At 47.9% G+C, this 23,196-nt stretch overlaps 2 protein-coding genes across 2 annotated transcripts in view; both read right to left on the bottom strand.

Annotated features, from left to right (window-relative positions):
- Positions 1-689: 689 nt before the first annotated feature.
- The window catches only part of LOC310692504 (uncharacterized protein), a 30,841-nt gene continuing 8,334 nt past the window's right edge, over positions 690-23,196 (bottom strand). The window contains exons 5-7 of the mRNA XM_083473450.1: positions 21,283-22,748; positions 6,710-6,798; positions 690-4,699 (exon numbers count right to left, since the gene is read on the bottom strand). Of these exons, the coding sequence (XP_083329576.1) occupies positions 2,665-4,699; positions 6,710-6,798; positions 21,283-22,748 (3,590 nt within the window). The 3' untranslated portion in view covers positions 690-2,664. The remainder of the gene's footprint in view (positions 4,700-6,709; positions 6,799-21,282; positions 22,749-23,196) is intronic.
- LOC310691156 (nuclear factor 7, brain-like) lies at positions 9,218-21,282 on the bottom strand. Its single transcript, XM_083470779.1, has 6 exons — positions 17,833-21,282; positions 16,288-16,383; positions 15,958-16,191; positions 14,774-14,796; positions 14,530-14,654; positions 9,218-10,739 (listed from the first exon to the last, which is right to left on the bottom strand). Exons 1-6 carry the CDS (start codon positions 18,178-18,180, stop codon positions 10,189-10,191), a joined length of 1,377 nt encoding a protein of 458 aa, XP_083326905.1. The 5' UTR covers positions 18,181-21,282; the 3' UTR covers positions 9,218-10,188.

The raw sequence follows: 23,196 nt of genomic DNA on the forward strand, positions 1-23,196 counted from the left end.
ACCTGAAACAGTTTTTAACCTGCGGTACCACTTTAGCTAACAGGGCCTCCCGCTGCCGCTGAGCCGCCACCATGCGATTTCTGTTCTCATCCTGAAGCAAAGTTCTTAACCCAAGGTACTATTTCTGGGTTAGTGGAGTCTGTAACCTGAAGCGTCTGTAACCCAAGGTACCACTGTACTAGGCTTCCCCACAAATCTGGGAGTATAGGATACTGAACTCAATGGGATTTACTTCTGAATGACATTTAGAGGATTGCAGTGGAAAGCCTACTAAAATCAATGCTATGGATTAAGGGTTATGTAGCACATGCGTCCCATTGAATATGCAGGCCAATCCTATACATGTCTACTCAGACTGCATTCGCACAACACATTTCAAGCACTGTAATACTGCTTTAAACAGTTGTGGGTTCCCCCAAAGAATTCTGGGAGCTGCTGTGTGTTACAGGTGCCAAAAGTTGTTAGGGAACCCCCTATTCCCCTCACAGAGCTACAATTTCCAGAGATCCCTTGAAGAGGGTTTGATTGCTAAAGGAGGGGAACGGGAGGCAACCTAGCAACTTTCAGGATGAACTACAGCTCCCAGAATTCTTTGGGGGAAGCCATGGCTGCTTAAAGTGGCATCAGAGCATTTTAAGTGTGTAGTTTGAATGTGAGTTAAGCGCCATTCAGTTCCAGAGAGACATGCAGCTGAATAGCATACGGTACATATTTATTCAGAAGTGAATACAGCTAAGATCAACCATGCAATCTGATATGGCAGTGATTCACAATTAGCTAAGTACCGCAGACCCCCTGTTTTTCAAAAGCAAAGCTACAGACCTCCTACTTTTGAAAATTTTGATATTTCCATGGTATTTTTTGTTATGTGAATGGTGCCACGGACCCCTTGGGTGGGTTTCGTGGCCCCCCTGGGGTCTGCAGCCCACCAACAGGGAGCCACTGCTATACAGAATTTAGCTGCAGCAAGCTCAAATGAAATCAATAAGCCCACCAAAATCTCCCCAGGATCAAGCTGCCTTTAACAACTAAATTTAATTTGACAGGAACCGTTGGGTTGTATCCAATTATTAGTTATTCCCAGAGTAGACCCAAATAAATTAATGGGCATGATTAAGTCCATTAATTTCAGTGGGTTTATTCTGGGTTCTACGTTGGTAGAACTCAACGTGCAGAAATTAATCAACAATACTAGAACTATTTAAATTGTACTCTTGCTTCTCTCCTAACTGTATAAAATGGTATTATATGTGTGTCAACCGAATTAGACATAATGTATTAATCATTCTAAAGATGTACACGCAGGTCCCACTATCCGAATACAATGCATTCGCAGGAAATTATTCGTTAGGTGAGTATTTGCATAACGAGTCAACAATTTCCATTGATTCCTATGGGGAAATTTCTAATGTGTTCCCAACCATGGAACTTAAGAGTTCAAAATTACAAAAAAACAGGAAAACCCTCTGAAATCCTACAAAAGGCAAATATTTGTCTGATTTCTCCCCCTTTTTTTCTCCCCTGCCATCATGGTTTCTGGCAAAACACAGAAAAAGTAAGACTTGTTTAAGGCAACTTTGTTCTACACACAGGTCTGGCTGTTTGGCTATGTGAATCAGCAGTGTGTATGACGAGTTTGGGTACAAATTTCTCATTTTTGGATAAGTGAATTTTCAAATGAGTATTTGGATAGCAGGACCTATGTACTTTTACATTTACATTTTACATTTAGTTCTGAATGCCACGAACTACTGCAGCAGTTTTCCATTTTCCTCAGCGATTTCCCCCTAAGTTGATTAAAAATAAATAAATCGGAGGTTTTATATCTTGGAACAGGAATTAATTGGAGGTGTCATGTCCTACTTATAGATGAAGTGCTCTAGAAGGGCCATGAAGAAATCAGTGACAGTAAAATTGACAGGATTATTGGAGGGAAGAGTGCCGCCAAAGAGGAACATTTCTTCTTCTGCCTCTTGTACGCACATGTTAACATTAGGGAGCATTTCTGAGGAAAAAAGATGTTCCCTGAGGACAAACATACAAGAGGTTATGAGGAGAATATTTTTGTCTTCAACTTTCCACCCATTTAAAATGTCCCTCACACAGGATTTTCCTTTTCCTCTACACCATGGGTAGGCAAACTAAGGCCCAGGGGCCAGATCCGGCCCAATCGCCTTCTAAATCCGGCCCGCGGACGGTCCGGGAATCAGTGTGTTTTTACATGAGTAGAATGTGTCCTTTTATTTAAAATGCATCTCTGGGTTATTTGTGGGGCATAGGAATTCGTTCTTCTTCTTTTTTCAAAATATAGTCTGGCCCCTCGCAAGGTCTGAGGGACAGTGGACCGGCCTCCTGCTGAAAAAGTTTGCTGACCCCTGCTCTACTACATGGGCCTGCTTTATGCTGACCCTAATTTCCATATTCACACCTTCTATGATTCAAAATGGCCACCCCACTTAAGAAACAGCTGCCCCACTCCCTCTGCCACACCATTCTCCAAAGCAGCATTATGATGCTACAGGCTTCGCTCCCCACCTAAGTACCATTTTTGCCAGCCACCATTTCCTCAGAATTCCCTCCGCCATATAAGGCTCTGCTATTCCCCTCAGCCTCGTGCCAAATTAGTCACTCTCCATGTTCCGCTGTGGAAGAACCATTCGCCGTTCAAGTCTCATCCCCTGCTGAAGGTACCAGCTTGTTCTTCATTGCTAATGTAGCTGCTTCACCCGCAAGACCAGCAGCTGAGGCCCCTCCCTTGAAATGCACCTTTTGGTGCCGCGTGTACTGCAGGAGGTATCGGAAGCGCTTCCCGCATTCCTGGCACGTGTACGGCAGTTCCCCGGTGTGGATACGCTGGTGTTGCACGAGAGCCGAGCTCTGACAGAAAGCCTTCTCGCAGCGTGGGCATTGGTACGGCCTCTCGCCGGTGTGGATGCGCCGGTGCTGCGACAGCGCCGAGCTGTGCCCGAAACGGCGCCCACAATCCTTGCAAGCGTACGGCCTCTCGCCAGTGTGGACCCGCTGATGCTCCAGCAGCTTGGAACTCTGGGAGAAGCCGTGCTCACAGTCCTCGCATCGGTACGGCCTCTCGCCGGTGTGGACCCTCTGGTGTTGCGCCAAGTGCGAGCTCTGCCGGAAGCTCTTCCCGCAGTCGCTGCAGATGTAGAGGGTTTGGTGGCGGAGCTGCGGGGCCGCCCCATTTTGGTGGGTCTTTTGATGTAGCGCCAAATGTGCCCTCTGGCTAAAGGTGCGCCCGCAATCTGGGCAGTGGAAGGGGCGTTCACCCGTGTGGACTCGGCGGTGCTGCAAGAAGTGCGAACTGACGCCGAAGGTCTTCCCGCAGTCCTGGCACTCGAAGGGCCTTTCTCCGGTGTGGACCCTCTGGTGGCGCAGCAGGGTGGAGCTGAGGCCAAAGGACTTGCCGCAGTCCATGCACTCATAAGGCTTCTCCCCGGTGTGGGTGACGTGGTGCTGGATCAGAGTGGAGCTGAGCGAAAAGGACTTGCCGCATTCCTTGCACCGGAAAGGGCGCTCCCCGGTGTGGGTCCGCTGGTGCTGGGTGAGGGAGGAGCTCTCGGAAAACGTCTTGCCGCAGGCTCGGCAGGCGAAGGGGCGCTCCCCGGTGTGCACCCGCCGGTGGTTCAGCAAGTTGGAGTTGCGGTTGAAGCACTTGCCGCAATCGGGGCATTTGTACGGTTTCTCTCCCGTGTGGATGATCTGGTGCTGGATGAGTGTGGAGCTGAGGGAAAAGGACTTCCCGCAGGTGCCGCAGTTGTAGGGCCTCTCCCCCGTGTGGACCCGCTGGTGCTGAATGAGGTTGGAGCTCCGGCCGAAGCACCTGCCGCAATCGGGGCATTTGTACGGTTTCTCGCCCGTGTGCGTCCGCTGGTGCTGGAGGAAGGTCGAGCCCCGGGTGAAGCATTTGCCGCAGGCGGCGCACTTGTAGGGCTTCTCTCCGCTGTGGATACGGCGGTGCTGGCCCAAGATGGAGCTGGTGCCAAAGCATTTCCCACATTCGGGGCACCTGTATGGTTTGTCAGGCACAGAAGGGGAAACGGGTGAGGTGGCTGTGAGGGACGATTCGCGGTTGACGTCCCGTTGACCGGTGCTAATGTCGAAGTCTCTGCCACCATCGCTGGCATCCAAGCAGAGAACACTGTCCTCTCCATCGTCCACATCAGAAACAAAGTCCTCAGCGGAATCTCCATCTGCTTCTGCCTCCACCTCTGGAGAGACACTTCGGGTTCCTTCCACATCTGTGTGGAAAGCTTGATTAGGGCTTCCACCCGTGTCTTGGTTAATGTCACCGTCCACATCAGAAGACAAATCTTGGGCACCCTCCTCATCTAGATAGACATGCAAATCATTTGCCCCAACTAAATCCCCATTGGCTTGTGGAGGATCATTCCAGTTGCTGCCACAAGTTTGCTTACATTCTGTGTTTGAGTGCAACTTGATTATTTTCTTGATCTCGTCAATGTCCAACTCTGGGTGGGATCTCTGTTCTCCTTCAGCGTCCAAGCCATCACGACATCTGCTACGGACGTCTTGTTTGGGTACATTTTGTAACCCAGCTTGGTATCTGGTATCTCCACCACCTTCCAAACCATCAATAAGCTGTTTGCTCTCAGCACAACATCTGCCCTCATAGCATCTCCTGTACATATTGACTGAAACACCCACGTTGCTGGGAATGGTGTGCAGTCACAACTCTAGGGTGACGTTCCTCATCGCATTGATGCTCCTCACTGAAAGACAGGCACAAAGTACCACTGAAGATCTCTTGGAATCTGGAATCGGGGTGACCATTTTCTTCTTTCATTAAAGGAGCAGCATATCCCTCACACATGGTCTGCAGGCAACGAGAATGAAAGGAATCAAGAAACTAAGCTCACATTCTTGCCTTGGTTAGTGTGCCAAATCTGCACCAGAGGAAAACTTGCTCTTTCAGATAAAGATATACATCAGGGATGGGGGAACCTGTGACATTCCAGGTGTTGCTGGACCACAACTGACATCAGCCCTAGACTCCAGAGAGCCACCACAGGTTCCCCACCTCTGAAATATTAAAGATGCACTTAATAGACCTTTGCAGTTGGTCACAGATCTGGGTCAGAAGCACAGTTTATGGTCTTTCCTCTGTGGGTCCAAATCTGGGGCAGGGCTTTCTTGGTGGTGGCTCCAGTTGTCTAGAGCTCACTTCCCATGGTGTGGGGGAGGGGACCCAAACATCCCATCACTGCAGACTGAAAAAAGGAGACAGAAATGTGGTATGAATAGAAATAAATTACTTCAGTCACTCACGTTATTTTAAAAAGAAGCTAGGATAGTTCAGTTGGCAGAGCATGAGACTGCGAATCTCAGGATTGTGGGTTTGAGCCCCATGTTGGGTAAAAGATTACCGCATTGCAGGGGGTTGGACTAGATGACCCTCAGGGTTCCTTCCAATTCTATGATTCTATTATTTTTAGCATTTCTTATAAAGCTGGTTTCTTATTTTAGTACTTCTTTGTTTGAAATACATCTTCAAACGATGTCTAAGAACTATGTATACTACATATAAGCGTCCCCTGGCTCTCAAATGTTTCTAGTGCTACTCTGCTGCTGAATTTGTTGAATCTCCTGACCTGGAAATGGATGGTGGAGGAATCAGAGCAGTTCCCCATAGGCCAGGACTCCCTCACTAGGCGGCTGATATCTCTGGCTGCAGTGGCAGATTGCAGGAGGTGCCAGGGAAGCAGAAGTGTTATCAACCTCACCTTGGATGCTGTAACTGCAAAAGTTACAATTCACCAAAAACAGCTTCTCTTGCTTCTACCAGATTGCAATGTCCTCCTTGCTTAATCTTACTGTATCTGTCACTCACAGCTACACAGGGCAATGGATCCACATGGCATATTCCTACCATATATAGAAAGGCACAGTGAACTTTGGCTCTCCATGCAGATGGAAAACAGGGTTAATGGAAAAGAGATTGTTCTCCATGCACACAGAATCTTCACACCTCAGAAGCACATGGTAATTGCACCACAATAACTACAGGTGCTCAACCTCTGCATCCTGCAATTGCTAACATGAATTTGGAATTATTTGGAGAATTTGTGCTGTTCACAGATTGGCAGAGGTAGGGGGGCAGGGGAATTGTTTTTTTAAAAAAAATAAAAGAAACCCACTCTTTGATCACCCTAAATTGAACCTATGACAACATGTGGTAAAGGGAATTTTGAGAGACAGAACACAACCTGCAGCATGCAGAATCCAGAATAGGAGAAGACCCTTCCTGTGGCGAAAACATGGACAGAATGTACAAGTGCCCACAAAACCTTTAATTGCCCATGTGTGCCTATTTGGGGAAGGTGATGGGAGCCAGAGTCTCTTCCAGCAGGTGTTTATATAAAGATACACGTGCATACAGACAAGATGTCCACATATTATGTTTTCCCTGTGGGAAATGCAGGTGTTTTCTGTAGAAAACGTGCAGGGTTGATACTTTCCTTAGTAACATTAGATGAGGAATAAAGGAAATGACGGGATTGAAAAGGAACGATGAAATCAGAAATCCACTGTAATTACAAAAAAAAGGAGAAAACTCCAAGAGAAAATGAACCAGATCTCTGATTTCTTCAAAGCTTTCGGTCCCCCTCCCCTTATACGAAACTTTTGCCCTCTGCCTTTCCCCCCTGCAATTATTTTTGCGCCTCTGACTCACCCAACGCGCCCCCTGAGTGTGGGTGCAGATCGCTCTCCTTTGTTGCATGAGGAATCTTCCCTCTGAGCCCCCAAACCTCTTATGTGTCCCTAGGTGGGAAGGGGAGGGGGCGAAATTGAGCTTGAAACAGGAAGAAGTCCATCTCTTATTACCTTCCCCCCAATTCCTCGCTGGGGAGAAATCTGGCAGCAACAAAAATCAGGTCCTCTATGATTCCTTTAACTCTTCCTGCCCCAGATTGCATTTCGGATTTAAAACGGTGACTGACCATTCCTCCAGAAGGGGGCTACATTTGCACCAGGATTCAGGCCACAGTTTGTTTGTTTGTTTGTTTGTTTGTTTGTCTGCCTGCCTGTCTGTCTGTCTCGTTTGTTTCTTCCTGACAGAGGTGTGATGCATTTAGCAGATGCATTTCATGCAAGGATTCAACAGGTGATGGGGAGGTTAGTTTGCAAGTTTTTAATCTTGTTGCTTAGCGCCCTGAGAAAGCATCTGTGCTGAACGCTTGCTGGGTAGACACTCAGAAAATAAGTTGATTAAAGAAACCCAAGCTATCCAAATCTCTGCCTTTCATGAGTTTTTAATAGTGCAGGAGTCTTGCAGTTAAAAAAACCCAAACAATTGTTGTGATTCAGTCCAGAGCTCAGTATTGGAAGTGTGTAAAAAGTGAGCAGTAACGAAGACGAGAGCGCCTTTCTGCCCATTGTCACTACATAACCACATCCAGCTCCATAGACATTCAAAAGATAAAGACAGCAGCAGTTTCCAGGATTCTTAAGCTAGGACTGTTTAAAGCGGTATGATACCGCTTTAAATGTATTGTGCAGATGGGGCATAAGTCACAACCGCAATCACAGCGCATTAGTGGTGAATTTATACTTCACCACCTCTAAATCATTCCATGTTATTAGCTGTTCTGCAATGCTTCCTCCATGTAACCACATTATTGCCACCTGGGGGGACATTCTTGTGTTATAGCAGGACACACACAAAACAACATACACAACACCCCAAAACATTTGTGGTATGAAGAAAAATAATATTTTAAACTAAGCAGTAGGACCGGCTCAAAACTTGCAGGTTCAAATGGTATTAAAAGCGTGATCATGCATAACCAGCAACATATTGAGCACAAATCATGACGATCGCTCAAAAAAACCAACATCTGGAAGGGAGCTCAGACTGCATACTGAGCAATTCACTTTCTTGGCAGACATGTACGTGAAAGACAGCAGGTAGAAGGGACAGAAGGAGAGACAGAGAGTTGGTGGTGGTTTGTTGCTGGAACGGAGATGGCAGCCTTCCTACAGCTGCCCTAGGTGCACGCTGGAGACCAGCATTTGCTGAAGGTGCCTTTCTTCCAATATGCTTGGGTGAGACCTGGCTTGAGAGCAGTACATGTGAAAAGGATCTAGGAGTCTTGGTTGACCACAAACTTGACATGAGCCAACAGTGTGACGCGGCAGCTAAAAAAGCCAATGCAATTCTGGGCTGCATCAATAGGAGTATAGCATCTAGATCAAGGGAAGTAATAGTGCCACTGTATTCTGCTCTGGTCAGACCTCACCTGGAGTACTGTGTCCAGTTCTGGGCACCACAATTCAAGAAGGACACTGACAAACTGGAACGTGTCCAGAGGAGGGCAACCAAAATTGTCAAAGGCCTGGAAACGATGCCTTATGAGGAACGGCTATGGGAGCTGGGCATGTTTAGCCTGGAGAAGAGGAGGTTAAGGGGTGGTATGATAGCCATGTTCAAATATATAAAAGGATGTCACATAGAGGAGGGAGAAAGGTTGTTTTCTGCTGCTCCAGAGAAGCGGACACGGAGCAATGGATCCAAACTACAAGAAAGAAGATTCCACCTAAACATTAGGAAGAACTTCCTGACAGTAAGAGCTGTTCGACAGTGGAATTTGCTGCCAAGGAGTGTGGTGGAGTCTCCTGCTTTGGAGGTCTTTAAGCAGAGGCTTGACAACCATATGTCAGGAGTGCTCTGATGGTGTTTCCTGCTTGGCAGGGGGTTGGACTCGATGGCCCTTGTGGTCTCTTCCAACTCTATGATTCTATGATATATTAAAGCAAAAATACTGTGGCATCATAAGTCTCCAGTGCTCTCTCATCCAAAGGATGCTGCGGCAAGAGATGTTACAGATGGATCTACCCAGCCCTCTTTTTTTCTTTAAAAAATGTTTAGGGGTACTCTTCTTTTGACTCAAGAAAAATCACAATTTTTTGGTTTAATTTGGAGAAAATAAATACAGTTTATGGACAAAAGTACAAAGATTCACAAAATGTTTAGGGGTATGCGTCCCCCTGTGTCCCCCCAGGAAAAAAATCACTGGATCTACCCTGGGAAATTTGTAGTCATCTTGCACAAAAAGGGAAGTGCAGTTGGGGAGCCATTTGCAAAACACAAGTGACTATGCCCTATCTGATCCCCAGACCAACCATCATAACACACTTCACCACCCACATGCCTCAAAACAGGATTTCAGTCCTAAGACACTTTTACATAAAGCAAAAGTTTATTTATTAAGCACTTAGAATACACTACAGCTTAAAGTCTAAGGCCAGGAGCAGTTCATGGAATCCCTCAGCAGCTGCTGGGGCCCAAGAACCCCAACAACTGGGTAAGTTTCCTAGAAGAGGCCACTGGAGGGCAAATTGCCTGGAACGATACACACCCAGAGCCAAGCTTGCCTGTTCTGGTCCTTTCCTAATGCCAGTGTGTTGGGTTATTGCCTCAACCCACACATTCCTACAGAAAGAGCTGCCACGCATGCATCAATACTGCCTTTGCTGAGGCATCTCTGTGCTTCCTTGCTAAGAGATGGGTTGGGGAGGGGGGGTTCAAATCCCAAGTTCATGACGTCTGAGAAGTACCGTTTTAAAATCCCATTGCTCCTTAGAGGTGGCACCTTCTCCTCCGTGATCCCACTCCAAACTTTGTTCTTGTGCCTCTTTCAAATGGACTTTGTGACTGTCCCCACTACCAACTGCATTGATAGTTGGGGGATAAACCTCTGTTTTAGTGCAGTCTTTACCTATATTGGGTTTTCCCGTGTAGCTCTTTAAACATAGCAGCAATCTCCAGGGGCTTACCCTTTCCTGTGGATGAATAAATAAGAAACGCTATTGTTTTCACTGAAGGAGATTCTCTAGGAATGCCTTGTCGACCCATCTGTTCTTGTCTGCTTTTTCTTGAGTTGCTTATGGACTTGTTATAGCTGTGGCATGTTGTGGGCTGGGTGTTTTGGGGTTTATTTTGGTGTTTGGGCTTTGAATTATTTTATTGTTGCACCGTGTGCATTTTAATTGCCTTGGGAGGAGTTTTCCCTTTAAAATAAATACAAAAATATTATTTGTACGATGGGAGTTTAAAGAACCTTCTGCTTGCGATATGTCCAGGGCATCGTCCTTGCAGAAGCAGGTGTGAGTTGAGAAAAGAAAAACAGAACAGGAAATGTTCTTTTCCCTCTACCATAGTGGAAGGTGGCATATTTTTAAGGGGGTTGCATTTTTCCCTGAATTGTACAGCCCAGGGCAAAAATAGGGGCACAACCTCCCTTTGAACCTAGAACTCGCAAAAGTGTAAAGGTGGGCCATGGTAGAAGCATCACAGAAAGACACCAGGCCCCCATTATAGTCCAGATAAACCCCAACTCTCTTGGGGAAGGATGTGGGGCACAGCCTTTGAGGTGGGTCGTCCTTGGCCATTAGCTCCACGCCATTTCGCAGCCGGATTACCCAGTATCCACTACCAGGGGAGGCAGCGATTTTCCCTTTGCGGTTGATAGAAACGCTAACCAGGCCTAAGGTCCAAGAGAGCTTGTCGCCAACTTCCACTTCCCAATAGTGCTTCCCTGAGGAGAAACTCTGGCAACCCAACACGGCTACGCAGTAGTTGAACCGCATGGGCGTGTCTGGGACTTCCCGGCGCAGGTTTCCGTCCCGGACACAAGTGTAGTCATCTGATAGGACAAGACACGGGTGTGCTGTTTCAGGGTCCAGGGTTATCCGGGGGAAGTCTGCAAAATGGCGTGGGGGGGGGGAGAGAATGGAAGAGAGCAAATTTTAAAATCAAGTTGTCCTTGCATTTCATAGCAGCCTGAGGAGGAGCAGGATTATAATATTTATTTTATAAACATCTTTATTGAAAGTTCAAAAAGTATATAATTATATGTGCACTAAACATGATGAGACATAAATAAAAGAGAAGAAGAAAGAAAAATAGAAACAGAACCCGTGTAGAAAGGAAAATAAAAGGGGGAGGGGGGAAACCCAAAACTGTATACAGTCATACCTTGGAAGTCGAACGGAATCAGTTCCGGAATTCCATTCGACTTCCAAAACGTTTGAAAACCAAATCGCGCATTCTGATCGGCTGCAGGAAGTATTTGTACAGTATTTGTACGAATGAATTCCAAATATCGCTGAATTTGTCCGTGGCAAGACTGATACTGATGAACTGGAAAAATAAAAATGCGGCTCCCTTCTACGATTGAAGACTTATACAAGCTCGCAGCTGATGATGATTATTATTACCCACTTTTCACCCTAAGTTCCCAGGGTAGGTTACAACAGTTAAAATACAATAGTAAAAACAGTTTGAAATAACTTAAAACCACAGGAATGGGGAGGTGGGGCTAATAATATACGGGGTGCAGCTTCAGCATTCTCCGAAAGTTGTGTAATGAAGGGGCCAGCCACAACGGTGGGGAGGGACTTCCACAATTTAGGAGCTACACCAGAGAATGCCAGTTCCTTGGCCACCACCCCAATGAGTTTCTGAGGGCGGTAGGACATCCCAGAAGGCCCCTTCTGCCAATCTCCCCCCCCCCATATGATCTGTAGGGAGGGAGACAGTCTTTCGAGTCTTGGGAATGGTTCCTACCATCTGAATCACAGTTAAGGGACCTGTGGCCTCCTAAGTGTTGTTGGCTCCCTGAGCACCAGCCAACATGAACAGTGGTCAGTGTTAAGTAGATCTACTCTGAAGTAAGACTTATCCAGGGACAACGAGGATCCTCTGGGACTATAGCTTAATGCAGGCACCCCCAACCTGTGGCCCTCCAGATATTTTGGCCTACAACTCCCATGATCCCTAGCTAACAGGACCAGTGGTCAGGGATGATGGGAACTGTAGTCCAAAACATCTGGAGGGCCGAAGGTTGGGGATGCCTGGCTTAATGTATAAAGAAGGTATAAACTTAATAGTCTGAGATGACAAGAGTCATAGTTAGGCAACACATGGCGGTTCCCCAGCCTTGCTCTAAATACTAGACATTTCGTGAGCCAGCACTAATACAAACGGCACACCCAAAATCGCTGGATTCAGTGAGTTAAGAGGTCAACACGCATTCCCCGTGAGCATAACCAGGGGGAACTGCCCCCCTCAATCAAGTAAATACACAAAAATATTCAACTAAAAGTGGAAATAATCACTGGAAAAGAGGAGGCATTCGAGAAAGAAGTGCTGAAAGGGTTTTCAGCAAATCCAAGAAAGCTTGTTTTGTTCTTTGTAATTTTGCAAAATGTACTTGATAACTCCCTGGTGTTAATTTTTTATTCCACTTCCTAGTTTTCAAGTGACTGAAGATTTTGAAGGATTTTCCCGAGCACTTGGGAGGTCAAAGGAAAGTAATTTAAAACATCTGTTGTTGAGACATTTCATTCCGAATCTGCTAGATGGAGCCGGACAGGGGATAGTGACAGGTGGGTGTTCTGCCCCTGGCCTTAACATAAATCATAAATCCATTACTCATGATCTGTACCTGACTCATCTTTCTCCTCTGCCATTCTGTTAGGTCATCCCTGAGCCTTATTAGCTCCTGGCCTGATCTTTTAATTGGCTTGGTATACACAGCTCTTCCTAGGTCAGGTCATCACCTAATCACAAAGATCCTGTTGAATGCAGATTCCTTCATTATCTGTTTTCTCAGCATCAACACCTGGGTGTCCTTTCACTGCTCCCTGACTCACTGCGCAGCACTCTTACTCATTCCCTCTTGCCTTCTGCATGACCCACAGAATCCCCAGCCAAGCTGAGCGAGACCACAGAGGCCAGCTGCTACAGGTGGGTTGAACAGTAAATACATAGGTACTCAAGATCTCTTAACTGTTAAGAAGAACTTATCTGTGTCAATCTCTTGCTTAGAAGACAAGATGAGTGCCTTGCAAGATCAAAAAGCCCACCTAGTCCAGCACCTCTGCAAAAATCCTTTGGGAAGTGGTCAGCAGTGGGACAGAGGTTTGGTGTGCGAAAAATAAATAAATACAGTGATACCTCTGGTTGCGAACGGGATCCATTCCGGAGGCCCATTCGCAACCTGAAAAGAATGCAATCCGCATCTGCGCGTGTCACGATTTGCCGCTTCTGCGCATGTGCGATGTCATTTTGTGCATCTGCGCATGCGCGAGCGGTGAAACCCGGAAGTAACCCTTTCCGGTACTTCCAGGTCGCCGCAGGACGCAACCTGAAAACGCGCAAACTGAAGCAAACGTAACATGAGGTATGACTGTACCACATTCAATTCCTGGCATCCCCAAATACAAAGGGAAAGAAAAATCCCTGCCTGAACCCTTGGAAAGACGCATTCCGTCAGTGTAGACCTGGGGTAAGAAACCTGGGGCTCCTTCCAAATGTTGCTGAACTACAACTCTCCAGCCCCAGTCAGCATGACCAAGGCACAGGGACGGCGAGAGCTGTAGTTTGGCAATGTCAGGTGGGCCACAGGTTCCCCTCCCCTGGTGTAGACATTGCACAATACTGAGCTAGATTGACCCATGGTAAAAAGGAGCTTCCTGTTTTCACTATTGTCAGGAACCAGCAGCCGCCGCCACGTGTCCCACACTAGGAACTGGCTAGCAATCCACTGCTGGGAGAGTCTGCCCTACTCTAGGTGACCTAATGCCAGTGTACTGAAAGAAGTAAATACAGTGGTACCTTGGGTTAAGTACTTAATTCGTTCCGGAGGTCCGTTCTTAACCTGAAACTGTTCTTAACCTGAGGTACCACTTTAGCTAATGGGGCTTCCTGCTGCTGCCGCGCCGCCACAGCGTGATTTCTGTTCTCATCCTGAAGCAAAGTTCTTAACCTGAGGTACTATTTCTTGGTTAGCAGAGTCTGTAACCTGAAGCGTCTGTAACCCAAGGTACCACTGTACTGTATATCACCAGTGTTGAAGCAATGATTCTTCAACATCAACTTCATTGGACTGGTCATGTTGTACAGATGCCTGATTATCGCCGTCCAAAGCAACTACTCTATTCTGAACTTAAAAATGGAAAGCGTAATGCCAGTGGTCAACAAAAGAGGTTCAAATACTCTCAAGGCAAAAAAAATAATAGAAATTGTAGTATAAACACCGACAACTGGGAAACACTGGCCTGCGAGTGCTCCAATTAGAGAACAGCCTTTACCAAAGACGTCATGGGCTCTGAAGACGCTTGAACTCAGGATGAAAGGGAGAAACGTGCTAAGAGGAAGGCACGCTTGGCAAAACCCTCACCATGATCAACTCCCATCCAGAAACCTATGTCCCCACTGTGGAAGGATGTGTGGATCCAGAATTGGCCTCCACAGTCACTTACGGACCCACTGTTAAGACTGTGTTCATGGAAGACCATCTTAATCGGCTACGAGTGAAGAAGAAGAAGAAGAAGAAGAAGAAGAAGAAGAAGAAGAAGAAGAAGAAGAAGAAGAAGTCGTCCCAGTGGAGAAGGAATACAATCAGTCCGAGTCAAGATTTGTTCATGCGGTCCACTCAGAAAAGGCAACAAGGACGCTTTTTGAGTTCTCCCAAAGATCACCTTTACCTATGCCGAGTGCAGATTTCATTTCCCTCCAAGCGGCACACTGTAGAGGCCCCTTGAACTGCCCAAGGGTCTGTAGTATGGGGCGCATAAGTGGAAATGTTGGTGTGGCTTGTTGCTGCTTCACTCTTAGCCAGGTGGGAGGGAAAACAATCACACACATACAAGTAGATGTTAATAACTAAAATAAAAATAGGGGTGTTTCTTTATGAATAAGAAATTACTCTTTTCTTTTTGGTTCACTCACCTGTTCAGGAGAGAATATATTCCCTGTGCATGGGAGGGGGACAAAGGGGAAACACATGTTTAGAACAATACCAAGGAGATTTGAAATTTTAATAATTTCGACCTACTAGAGCCAGGAGTTCCTGGTTTTGCTATTTTATACAAGTACAGTAGCAACAAGCTACCTGCTTAAACGCTCTTCCTCATCCATCTTGCAATCACAGGATCACCCGCAAGGTCATCAGTGAGGCCAAACATCATCAAAACAGAATCCCCACCAACTTCAGCATCACCCCCAAGAACCAGCACAGTTATTCTGTGAACTGCCCTGAGATTTTTCAATGGAGGGCGTTGTTATAAGAATTTTAAGGTCTCAAATATAGGACAAGTATTCATAAATGCACACATATCTAAATATATGAACCACGTGTCTGAAATAGTATGGGAGAGCAATCCTGAAGCCATTGTGACTCTCCCAATGGCCTCAAATATTCCTCTGCAGGAAGGGAGGCAAATGAGGAAAGCCTTCCCAATGTCTTTTTGCTTGCAAATCCTGTCTTAAGGGTGTATTTGTGTATGAATAGGGTGAGCCTGTGACCTGGATTCAGGAACTAAAGCATTAACTATCACAAAAGAATGAGCAGGCTGCGCAGGTAATGAAATCAGTGACCATTATCAGGTATCCCGGCAGAAAGGATTTCTGCTGTAGACCGCCTCCTTCTGTGATGTATGATGTCTTGGACTATAGGGCGGGCAATTTCAAAAGTCTATATAAGGACTTGCACACCGTTGTTCAGGGTTCTCCTCCCTCCTGCATGTGGTGAGTGAGGTAAGATAAAGGTAAAGGGACCCCTGACCATTAGGTCCAGTCGTGACAGACTCTGGGGTTGCGGTGCTCATCTCGCTTTATTGGCCGAGGGAGCCGGCGTACAGCTTTCGGGTCATGTGGCCAGCATGACTAAGCCGCTTCTGGCAAACCAGAGCACTAGTGAGTGAGGATCCTGTTGCATTAGTTTAATAAAGATCAGGCTTACTAACTGCTTTGCTTCTCAATATACTCTGGTTGGCCTCTGTTTTCTCCTACCAATAGGGAACCCACTTAAGGACTCTATACAGGCTCCGGAATACGCCATAAGGGAAAGGGAGCAGTTTTTCTTATTACAGTTCCAGCCATAGGATCTCCATGGAAGCCTGTTTTCTCCTTACCGCTAGGAAGCTTGCAGAGTCTTGTAGCTGCAGGTGACTCCTGGCTTCCAACAGCAGTTCCTGGCCCAGCTGGCAAGACTCCCTCAGCGCTTTCAGTCTCTCCTCCATCTCCCGAAGAACCTGTGCCCCTTCCTCCTCCAGCCTTGCCTTGCACACTTTCTCGTGAGCATAGAGGAAGCGATGGAGATGCTTGTATTCGGTGGAGATGTGGTCATCCAGACTCAGCAAAACTGCCTAGCAACCAGAGAGAGATCTAAGCATATTTCCCTCCAAGATATATAAGTTTATTGCCCTCATTAAATGTCTCCTCACCGCCCCAGTCTTCTTCACCTGATGGTTCTGGAGCTTCTCTTCTTCCTCCCTCGTAAGCAGGACAAGTTTGGTCAGGTTAGATTCCATCCGCAAAATAGCCAGAGACAGCTCCTCCTATTCAAGATGGCAAGTGGAAATTAAAAATAGCCGGGGAGAGCAAGCGCGCTCTCTCTCTCTCTCACACACACACACACACAGAGCACAAAGTAAATGCACATTTAACAGTAACCTGACCATTCAGAAATTGTCCACACCAGGAAAAATGTCACCTGCTTGCCATGAACTTGACTGTCTCCAATCGCATGGACCTATTCCAATGGTTCTGTGTGATATAAACTCCAATGAGCAATTAAGGTCTTCACAAAAGGGCTGGGTGTCCCTTGATGGCTCCTGCTTTTGGAATCCAACATGTATCACTTTGGGGAACAATAGAGACAACTGGGAGGGTATTTTGCCATTTTAATTTAGGCAGACAGACAGGAAGAACTATTCACTAGCTGAATAAAAAGTCACCCTTTGAAGGATATCTAATGCAGATACAGTGGTACCTCGGGTTACAGACGCTTCAGGTTACAGACTCCGCTAACCCAGACATATTACTTTGCTTCAGGATGAGAAAAGAAATCGTGCGGCGGCAGCAGGAGGCCCCATTAGCTAAAGTAGTGCTTCAGGTTAAGAACAGTTTCAGGTTAAGAACGGACCTCCGGAACGAATTAAGTTCTTAACCCGAGGTACCACTGTATAGCAAGTGGATTGCCTACTAACCTGGTGGGGGGCTTGATTCCACTCTGCTCTGCTTGTATGTTTGTAAGCAAACTGTTAAATATCTTAATACATAACACTAACATCTCTTACAAAGGCAATAGAGAAGTCGAGCTGTAACTAGATTCCTTGCATGGAATAATGATATTATTTGTGTAGTTCTTCCTAGTTTGCTGCCAATTGGGACAGGCGTTGCTCATCTGTTTTCTGTCTTATTTATTTGCTAAATTTATATGGCAAATGAACAAGCAATCAAACATTTTAATATGATTCCAATACAGGTGCAAATTGGGGGAGGCAATAGAGGTTTCCAGTGCTGCCTTATCCAAAGGAAACTCAGAGCTTGCTAGAAAACACTTGAACATTTCTCCATTCAAGGGAGCAGGGAATGGTTAACAAACCAGTTGCTGGAGTACTGTTAAATGCATGGGAATGCATGGGAATGTCTTCATTATTTGATGACGATGATAATAATAATAATAATAATAATAGCATTTACATCCCACCTTTTCCTGCAAGGAGCTTAAGGTAGCATACATGGCTTCCCCCGCTATCTACAACCACCCTGTGAGGTAGGTTAGGCTGAAAGCCCTTGACTGGCCCAAGGTCACCCAGCAAGCTTGCATAAGTCACTTTGAGATCCCTTAATAATGCTAATTCAGCCAGCCAGCCATAAAAAAGCTGCCAGCCTTTCTCCAGACCATTCCCACCCATTGTGCTCTCACGCACCCCATTCATCACTATTACTAGCAATCTGGGAACAGGACACAGGGGGCTCTGCCTGGACTCTTCCCCCCGCACCTTGTACAGCCTTGTAGTCTCCTGGACAGAGGTCAGAGTGCCATTCTGGCGCGGAGCAGATTCTCTGGGCTCGGTGCGCCGACCCTCCTCGACCTCCCCAGCTCTCATGCCGCCGATTCGGTGAATCAAGGTCCCCAGGAGCTTGCACGGCGTGTACCTCCTCTCTGGAAACTGCTCCCGGCACTGAGGACAGATGGGCTTGCTGCCAGGGGCTCCCCACGCTGCCTCGATACAGGCCTGGCAGTAGAGGTGGCCGCAAGGGAGGGCAACCGGCTCCCAGAACCACTCCAGGCATACGGGGCAGGAGAAATCCGTAACAAGGTCCTCAAAGTGTGTGGAGGAAGCCATGGCAAAGGCAGGTCACTCCTAGGAACTTCAAGAAACTCGGGTCACAGCCCTCCTTTCTGCCCACAATATTATAGCTGGGAAGAGTCTGCTGCCAAAGTCTGCTGTTCGGCCGTCTTTCTGCCTGCCCACCCCCAAAGCGCCCAGATGTCTCTGCTGGAGCTAGGAGACAGCAATCCAGTGGTCCAAGCTGTCACACTCTGCTGTCAAGTTGTGGGGCTTCTGGCTTGATCTAGACCCAGCCACTGCCTGCGCCTGTCAGAAATCCAATGCTGAACTTTGCTCCCAAACGCCCAAGATTTGCGCTTATCGCTCACAGGGGTGTGGGTGCGGGAACACAGATGTTTAGCAACCCACCCTCTCTGCACATAACACTTTCACGAAAGCAATGTGGGCTCCCCCCCCCTTGAAAAAAACAAAACCTGGTTTTACTGCATTGCACAGCTTGCCAGAAAAGATTCCTTTGCTACATTTCTGCGCACAAGGCTGCTGCTAAAAGCACATTAGGGGCCTGTACAAACACTGCCAGCCCTATGCGTTTCAGACCAAATGGACTCAGGAGAGAACGTGCATTTCTAAAGTGTGCAGCCCTGCTATAGAGCTTCCTCTGTTACTGGTAATCAGTTACCTGCAAGGATAAGGACACACTTGATTAAACAATAAACACCAGGCACACCCTGGTGGAAGGTTTTGGAAGTTTTGGATTTGCATGCTATCCGAGTAATGGAGCGGAAAGGGGATTTCATGGGCCAGGGCCAACCTAACTGCCGCAAACACGTTAACTTTTAACAAAAAGCCTATTTGCCAGGGTGCAGAGAGAAATGTCCTTAAATATGGAGCTGGAGGAGGTGGGCAGAAAGTAGATCAGCAATTTCCTCACAGAGTACATCCTTATTTGGGATGCATTCCCCATTCAAGGCTCTGGAAGAGACCCCAGACCCACCTTCCTGCTTATTCTGTTTGCCAGCAGCAAGAATCCAGCCTGATGAAGAAGAGTTCTGTTGGATTCTAAAGCTTACCCATGTTTTTAAATATTTTGGATGTTTTCAAGGAAGGTTTTAGCTTTTTAAAAACTTTTTGGGATTTTTAACTTCTAACAAACTAACACCTTTTTCAACTTTCAAGTTTTGTCTACTTCGCCTGTTAATAAAGGTTTACCTGTCAGATTTAGGAGCAGCGGCCCCTAGCCCATCTCTGCTAGATCAGCCTCCAGGTCCTACGACTGCTAGTAACATTGATTTCTATAAACCTTCGAGAAACATAATTGACAGTATGTGGTCTAGAGCAGGTAGATAATACATAGACCCTCAACCATTCATACAACTCTGGGAAACTTGCAGTACATTGGCAAAGGGATTCTGTCTCCCAATTGTCTTTTAAAAAGCAAAAACAAAAAAGCCTCCCTCTATTATTATTATTATTCGAAGCAAACTGGGTTGTTAAAAAGGAACACTTTGGGGGGAAACCAGAAACGAACTTGTGTGCTTGGTTCCACGAATGGTTCAGCAATTCCTTAATTGCTCAGATGCACCCTGGTCCTTAATTCTTCACAGATATTTGCCCAAATGAGTCACTGCTTCACACCTGGCTCCAGGAGGTGGGGCACGCAGGACCAGTCGAAAACAAAGCAAATCCCATAAGCCAGACAATTGCCCTAAAGGTTATGATTGGAACTCTGTGCTGCCAGAAATGGAAGAGTAACACTTTCATCGCTTTGGGCACCAGATGGAAGGGGGTTGTATGTGTTACAGATCAAAAAAATAAAAATAAAAATAGTTCAATGGATTAAGCCAGGAAAACTAAGGAAACAAAAAAGGAAAATATATTTTATTTTCCAAATGTACAATCAAGCAGCGCAAAACTCTCCCCATGATGCTGAATCTCCCAGTAGGTATTGCCACCTTCCCTGCCCAATGGAAAACCACGGCGGAGAGTTCACAGCAGATAAAAAAACTTAACATGTACAAGACGCTGCCATTAGCCATCTCTCAACCAAGTCACTGCAACGGACCATGCTTGAGAACTGAGGAGAGAGCCTTGGAGGTAAGCTGGAGGGTGAAAAATTACAGCCAGGAAGTGACTGGTTGAACCTCCAATAAAAGAGGCATTGTGTTGATCCTGAACCCTTAGAACTCTTAAGTTTGGGAGTTCTGTTTCTGGGCTGTACCACTTCAGACTGCTGGAAGGGTTACACAGCTCCCTGTAGGGAGTAAAATAACACAATTCCCCGGCCTGTCAGGGAGAAAGGTTCTAAAACAATGCTCCCCGCCCCCAGCCCTCCGCCCTGCTGGCTTTCTGTGTGCAAGAGATTCGCCTCCACCAAATACTGAAAGATTTAAACACACACAAGCATCTTGCAGGCCGATATGGTACAGTCCAGAAACAGGTTTGCCATGTCATTGGTCCTTAGGATGGGGACCATGGTTGTGGCCCTGGAGATGAACCCTTCTAGCTCAGGCATAGGCAAACTCGGCCCTCCAGATGTTTTGAGACTACAACTCCCATCATCCCTAGCTAACAGGACCAGTGGTCAGGGGTGATGGGTGATGGGAGTTGTAGTCCCAAAACATCTGGAGGGCTGAGTTTGCCTATGCCTGCTCTAGCTCCTGAATATCTGTTCCAAAGTGACCGGCACCAGGAAGTTGCTTTGTTCCAGCAAGTGGGAAGCTCTAGCTTGTCCCTTGGGTTGTTCTAAGCTTTTATCTGTTTATAACACTCATTGTTTGCGGTGCCCTATGACACCGAGCAGAAACCTAAAGACTGTAAGCGCCCCCCATATGGCTCCCCTTGAAATCCCAAGTCCCCTTTCTGGATGTAGGCTTGAACAAATCTTTAAGAGTAAGCTACAACCCTGAATATTTGCAAGCAGGGGCTATTTGGATCTCTGGGCTCACAGCCGCCCATCCGCAATGGCGCGCACCCCTTCTTTTCCCAACCCTTTCTCCAAATAACTCCAAGCTGGAATTTTCCAGCAGTCACCGCCCTCAAGATCATGGTCAGAACAAACTGTTCAACCAGCTAATGCAAAAGCGGCTCATCAAAATCTAGGGTCCCATCAGAAAGCGGTCGCTTCCCACAGTGGAATTTGCATGGCGTTCCCGCTCATAAAATCATCACCACGGGGTCACGCGAGTAAGGAGAGGCATTCCACATGGGAGCCAGGCCCAAGGCCTCCGGCTTGCTGTGGAAGCGCTGGTGCCGGCGGAGCGTCGAACGGTCCCTGTAGTTTTTCCCACACTCGCCGCACTGGAAAGAGTGCTTGCCTGTGTGCACGGTCTGGTGGCGCAGCAGCTTGGATCGGTGGCTGAAGCTCTTGGGGCAGTCGGGGCAGGCGTGGGGCTGCCCCAAGGCGTGCGTGAGCTGGCGCAGGGCCAGCAGGCTAGGCAGCGGGTGGTGCTGCTGCGTGGCATGGATGCGCTGGTGGCGGGAAAGGCTGGAGTTGCAGGTGAACGTCCGCCCGCAGTCATTGCACTGGGGGACCTCGCTGCCTTCCAGCGAGGTTTGGTTGGCGGGCTCCAGACAGGGATAGCTCTCCCGGCTGTCAGAGCAGAGGGGCCCTCCGTCGCTGACAAGAAGACAATCGGCATCTTCCTCCTCCTCAATCCATCTGTGCTCCTCACCATCCCCTACACGCAGCTCCACTATTTCCTCGCTCTCGCAGTTTCCAGCACACAGCTGCAAGCTCCGCTGGTCCCCAGGGATCCCAGGCCGGTGCTCCATAATTTTGCCGCTGTGGAGCTCCGCGTCCCACCCATGCTCAGAATCCCCAACACGGAGCTCTAGGATCTCCTTGTCCTCCTGCTGGAGCTCCAAGCCTGGGTTGCCCTCACTATTTCCAGCAGGGAGCGCGTCATCTGCCTGCTTGCCACCCTGCCCGTCCGCAATCCACTCGTATTCCCATTCCTCCTCGCAGAGGTCCGAGCCCGGTCCAAGCTTGGCGTCTCCCGCGTGGAGTTCCCCGCCGGTCCCTCCTTGCTGGTGCACCCGGAGGTGCTGGATGAGGTTTGAGCGTCGGCTGAAGCCTCTCCCGCACTCGGGGCAGCTGTGGGGGCGCTCGCCCGTGTGCACGCAGCGGTGGTGCTGCAGGTTGGAGCTGAGGCAGAAGCTGCGCCCGCACACGTCGCAGCGGTATGGCCGCTCGCCCGAGTGGGTCTTCAGGTGGCGGGCCAGCTTGTGGCGGTCACAGAAGCGCTTCCCGCACTCGGGGCACTTGCAGGAGGGGTCCCCGGGGTGGGGGCAGCGGTGCCGGGCCAGATTTGAGCGCTGGGCGAAGCTCTTGGGGCAGCTCAAGCACCGGTACGGCTTGTCCCTGGTGTGTGAGAGCTGGTGCCGAGCCAAAGCGGATTGCCAAGGGAACGTCTTGCCGCAGTCGGGGCACGTGAATCGTTGCTCCATCCGATGCCAGCGGGGCCTTCTGCTGTCCGTGCTGGGAGGGCTGCTTTTGACAGCCCTGTCCGCGCTTCTGAGACCGCTTCTGGTTCTCGGCACAACCGGAGGGCTGTCCGCTGCTTTCTCTTCCTTCCAGATCAACAGCTCCTCACATTCAGACTCCCTCGAGAGCTCAGCATCTTCTGGAAAAGGGAAGAAAGAGAAGGATGGGGAAGGATTATGCAGTCATAGGAAAAAGGAAGTAAACCCTCTTTGAATTCTGTGGTTTTACTTATCAGGACATTATAACAAATCACCTGTTCCTTAGCAGGTTTTAAAATTAGGTTATTACAACAACACGAGACACATGACACTGTGTCATGATTCACCGTATATTTCGCCCTATAGGACGCACTTTTTCCCCTCCAAAAATGAAGGGGAAATGTGTGTGCGTCCTATGGGGCGAATGCAGGCTTTCACTGAAGCCTGGAGAGCCCCAGACCAGCCCCACAAGGTTGGGGGACAGAGGGAGGCAGAACGCCGCCATCCCGCTGTCTCCCAAAGTGGTTTGGAGGCTGGCGGCGGGGAGACCCCGCCGCCAGCCCCACAAGCTCCGGGGACAGTGGGGAGGCACAGCGTGTCTTCCCGCTG

The sequence above is a fragment of the Podarcis liolepis genome, assembly GCF_965112155.1.
Source record: "Podarcis liolepis genome assembly, chromosome: 13".
Classification (NCBI taxonomy): Eukaryota; Metazoa; Chordata; class Lepidosauria; order Squamata; family Lacertidae; genus Podarcis; species Podarcis liolepis.

Excerpts from the sequence above, each read along its gene's own strand:
- LOC310691156 (XM_083470779.1), bottom strand. The coding sequence starts at position 18,180 with ATGGCTTCCTCCACACACTTTGAGGACCTTGTTACGGATTTCTCCTGC. Across the intron at positions 14,797-15,957 it reads ACTCTGCAAGCTTCCTAGCG|GGAATATATTCTCTCCTGAA; the intron begins GTAAGGAGAAAA and ends TCCCATGCACAG. Across the intron at positions 14,655-14,773 it reads ATATATTCTCTCCTGAACAG|AGTGAAGCAGCAACAAGCCA; the intron begins GTGAGTGAACCA and ends CACCTGGCTAAG.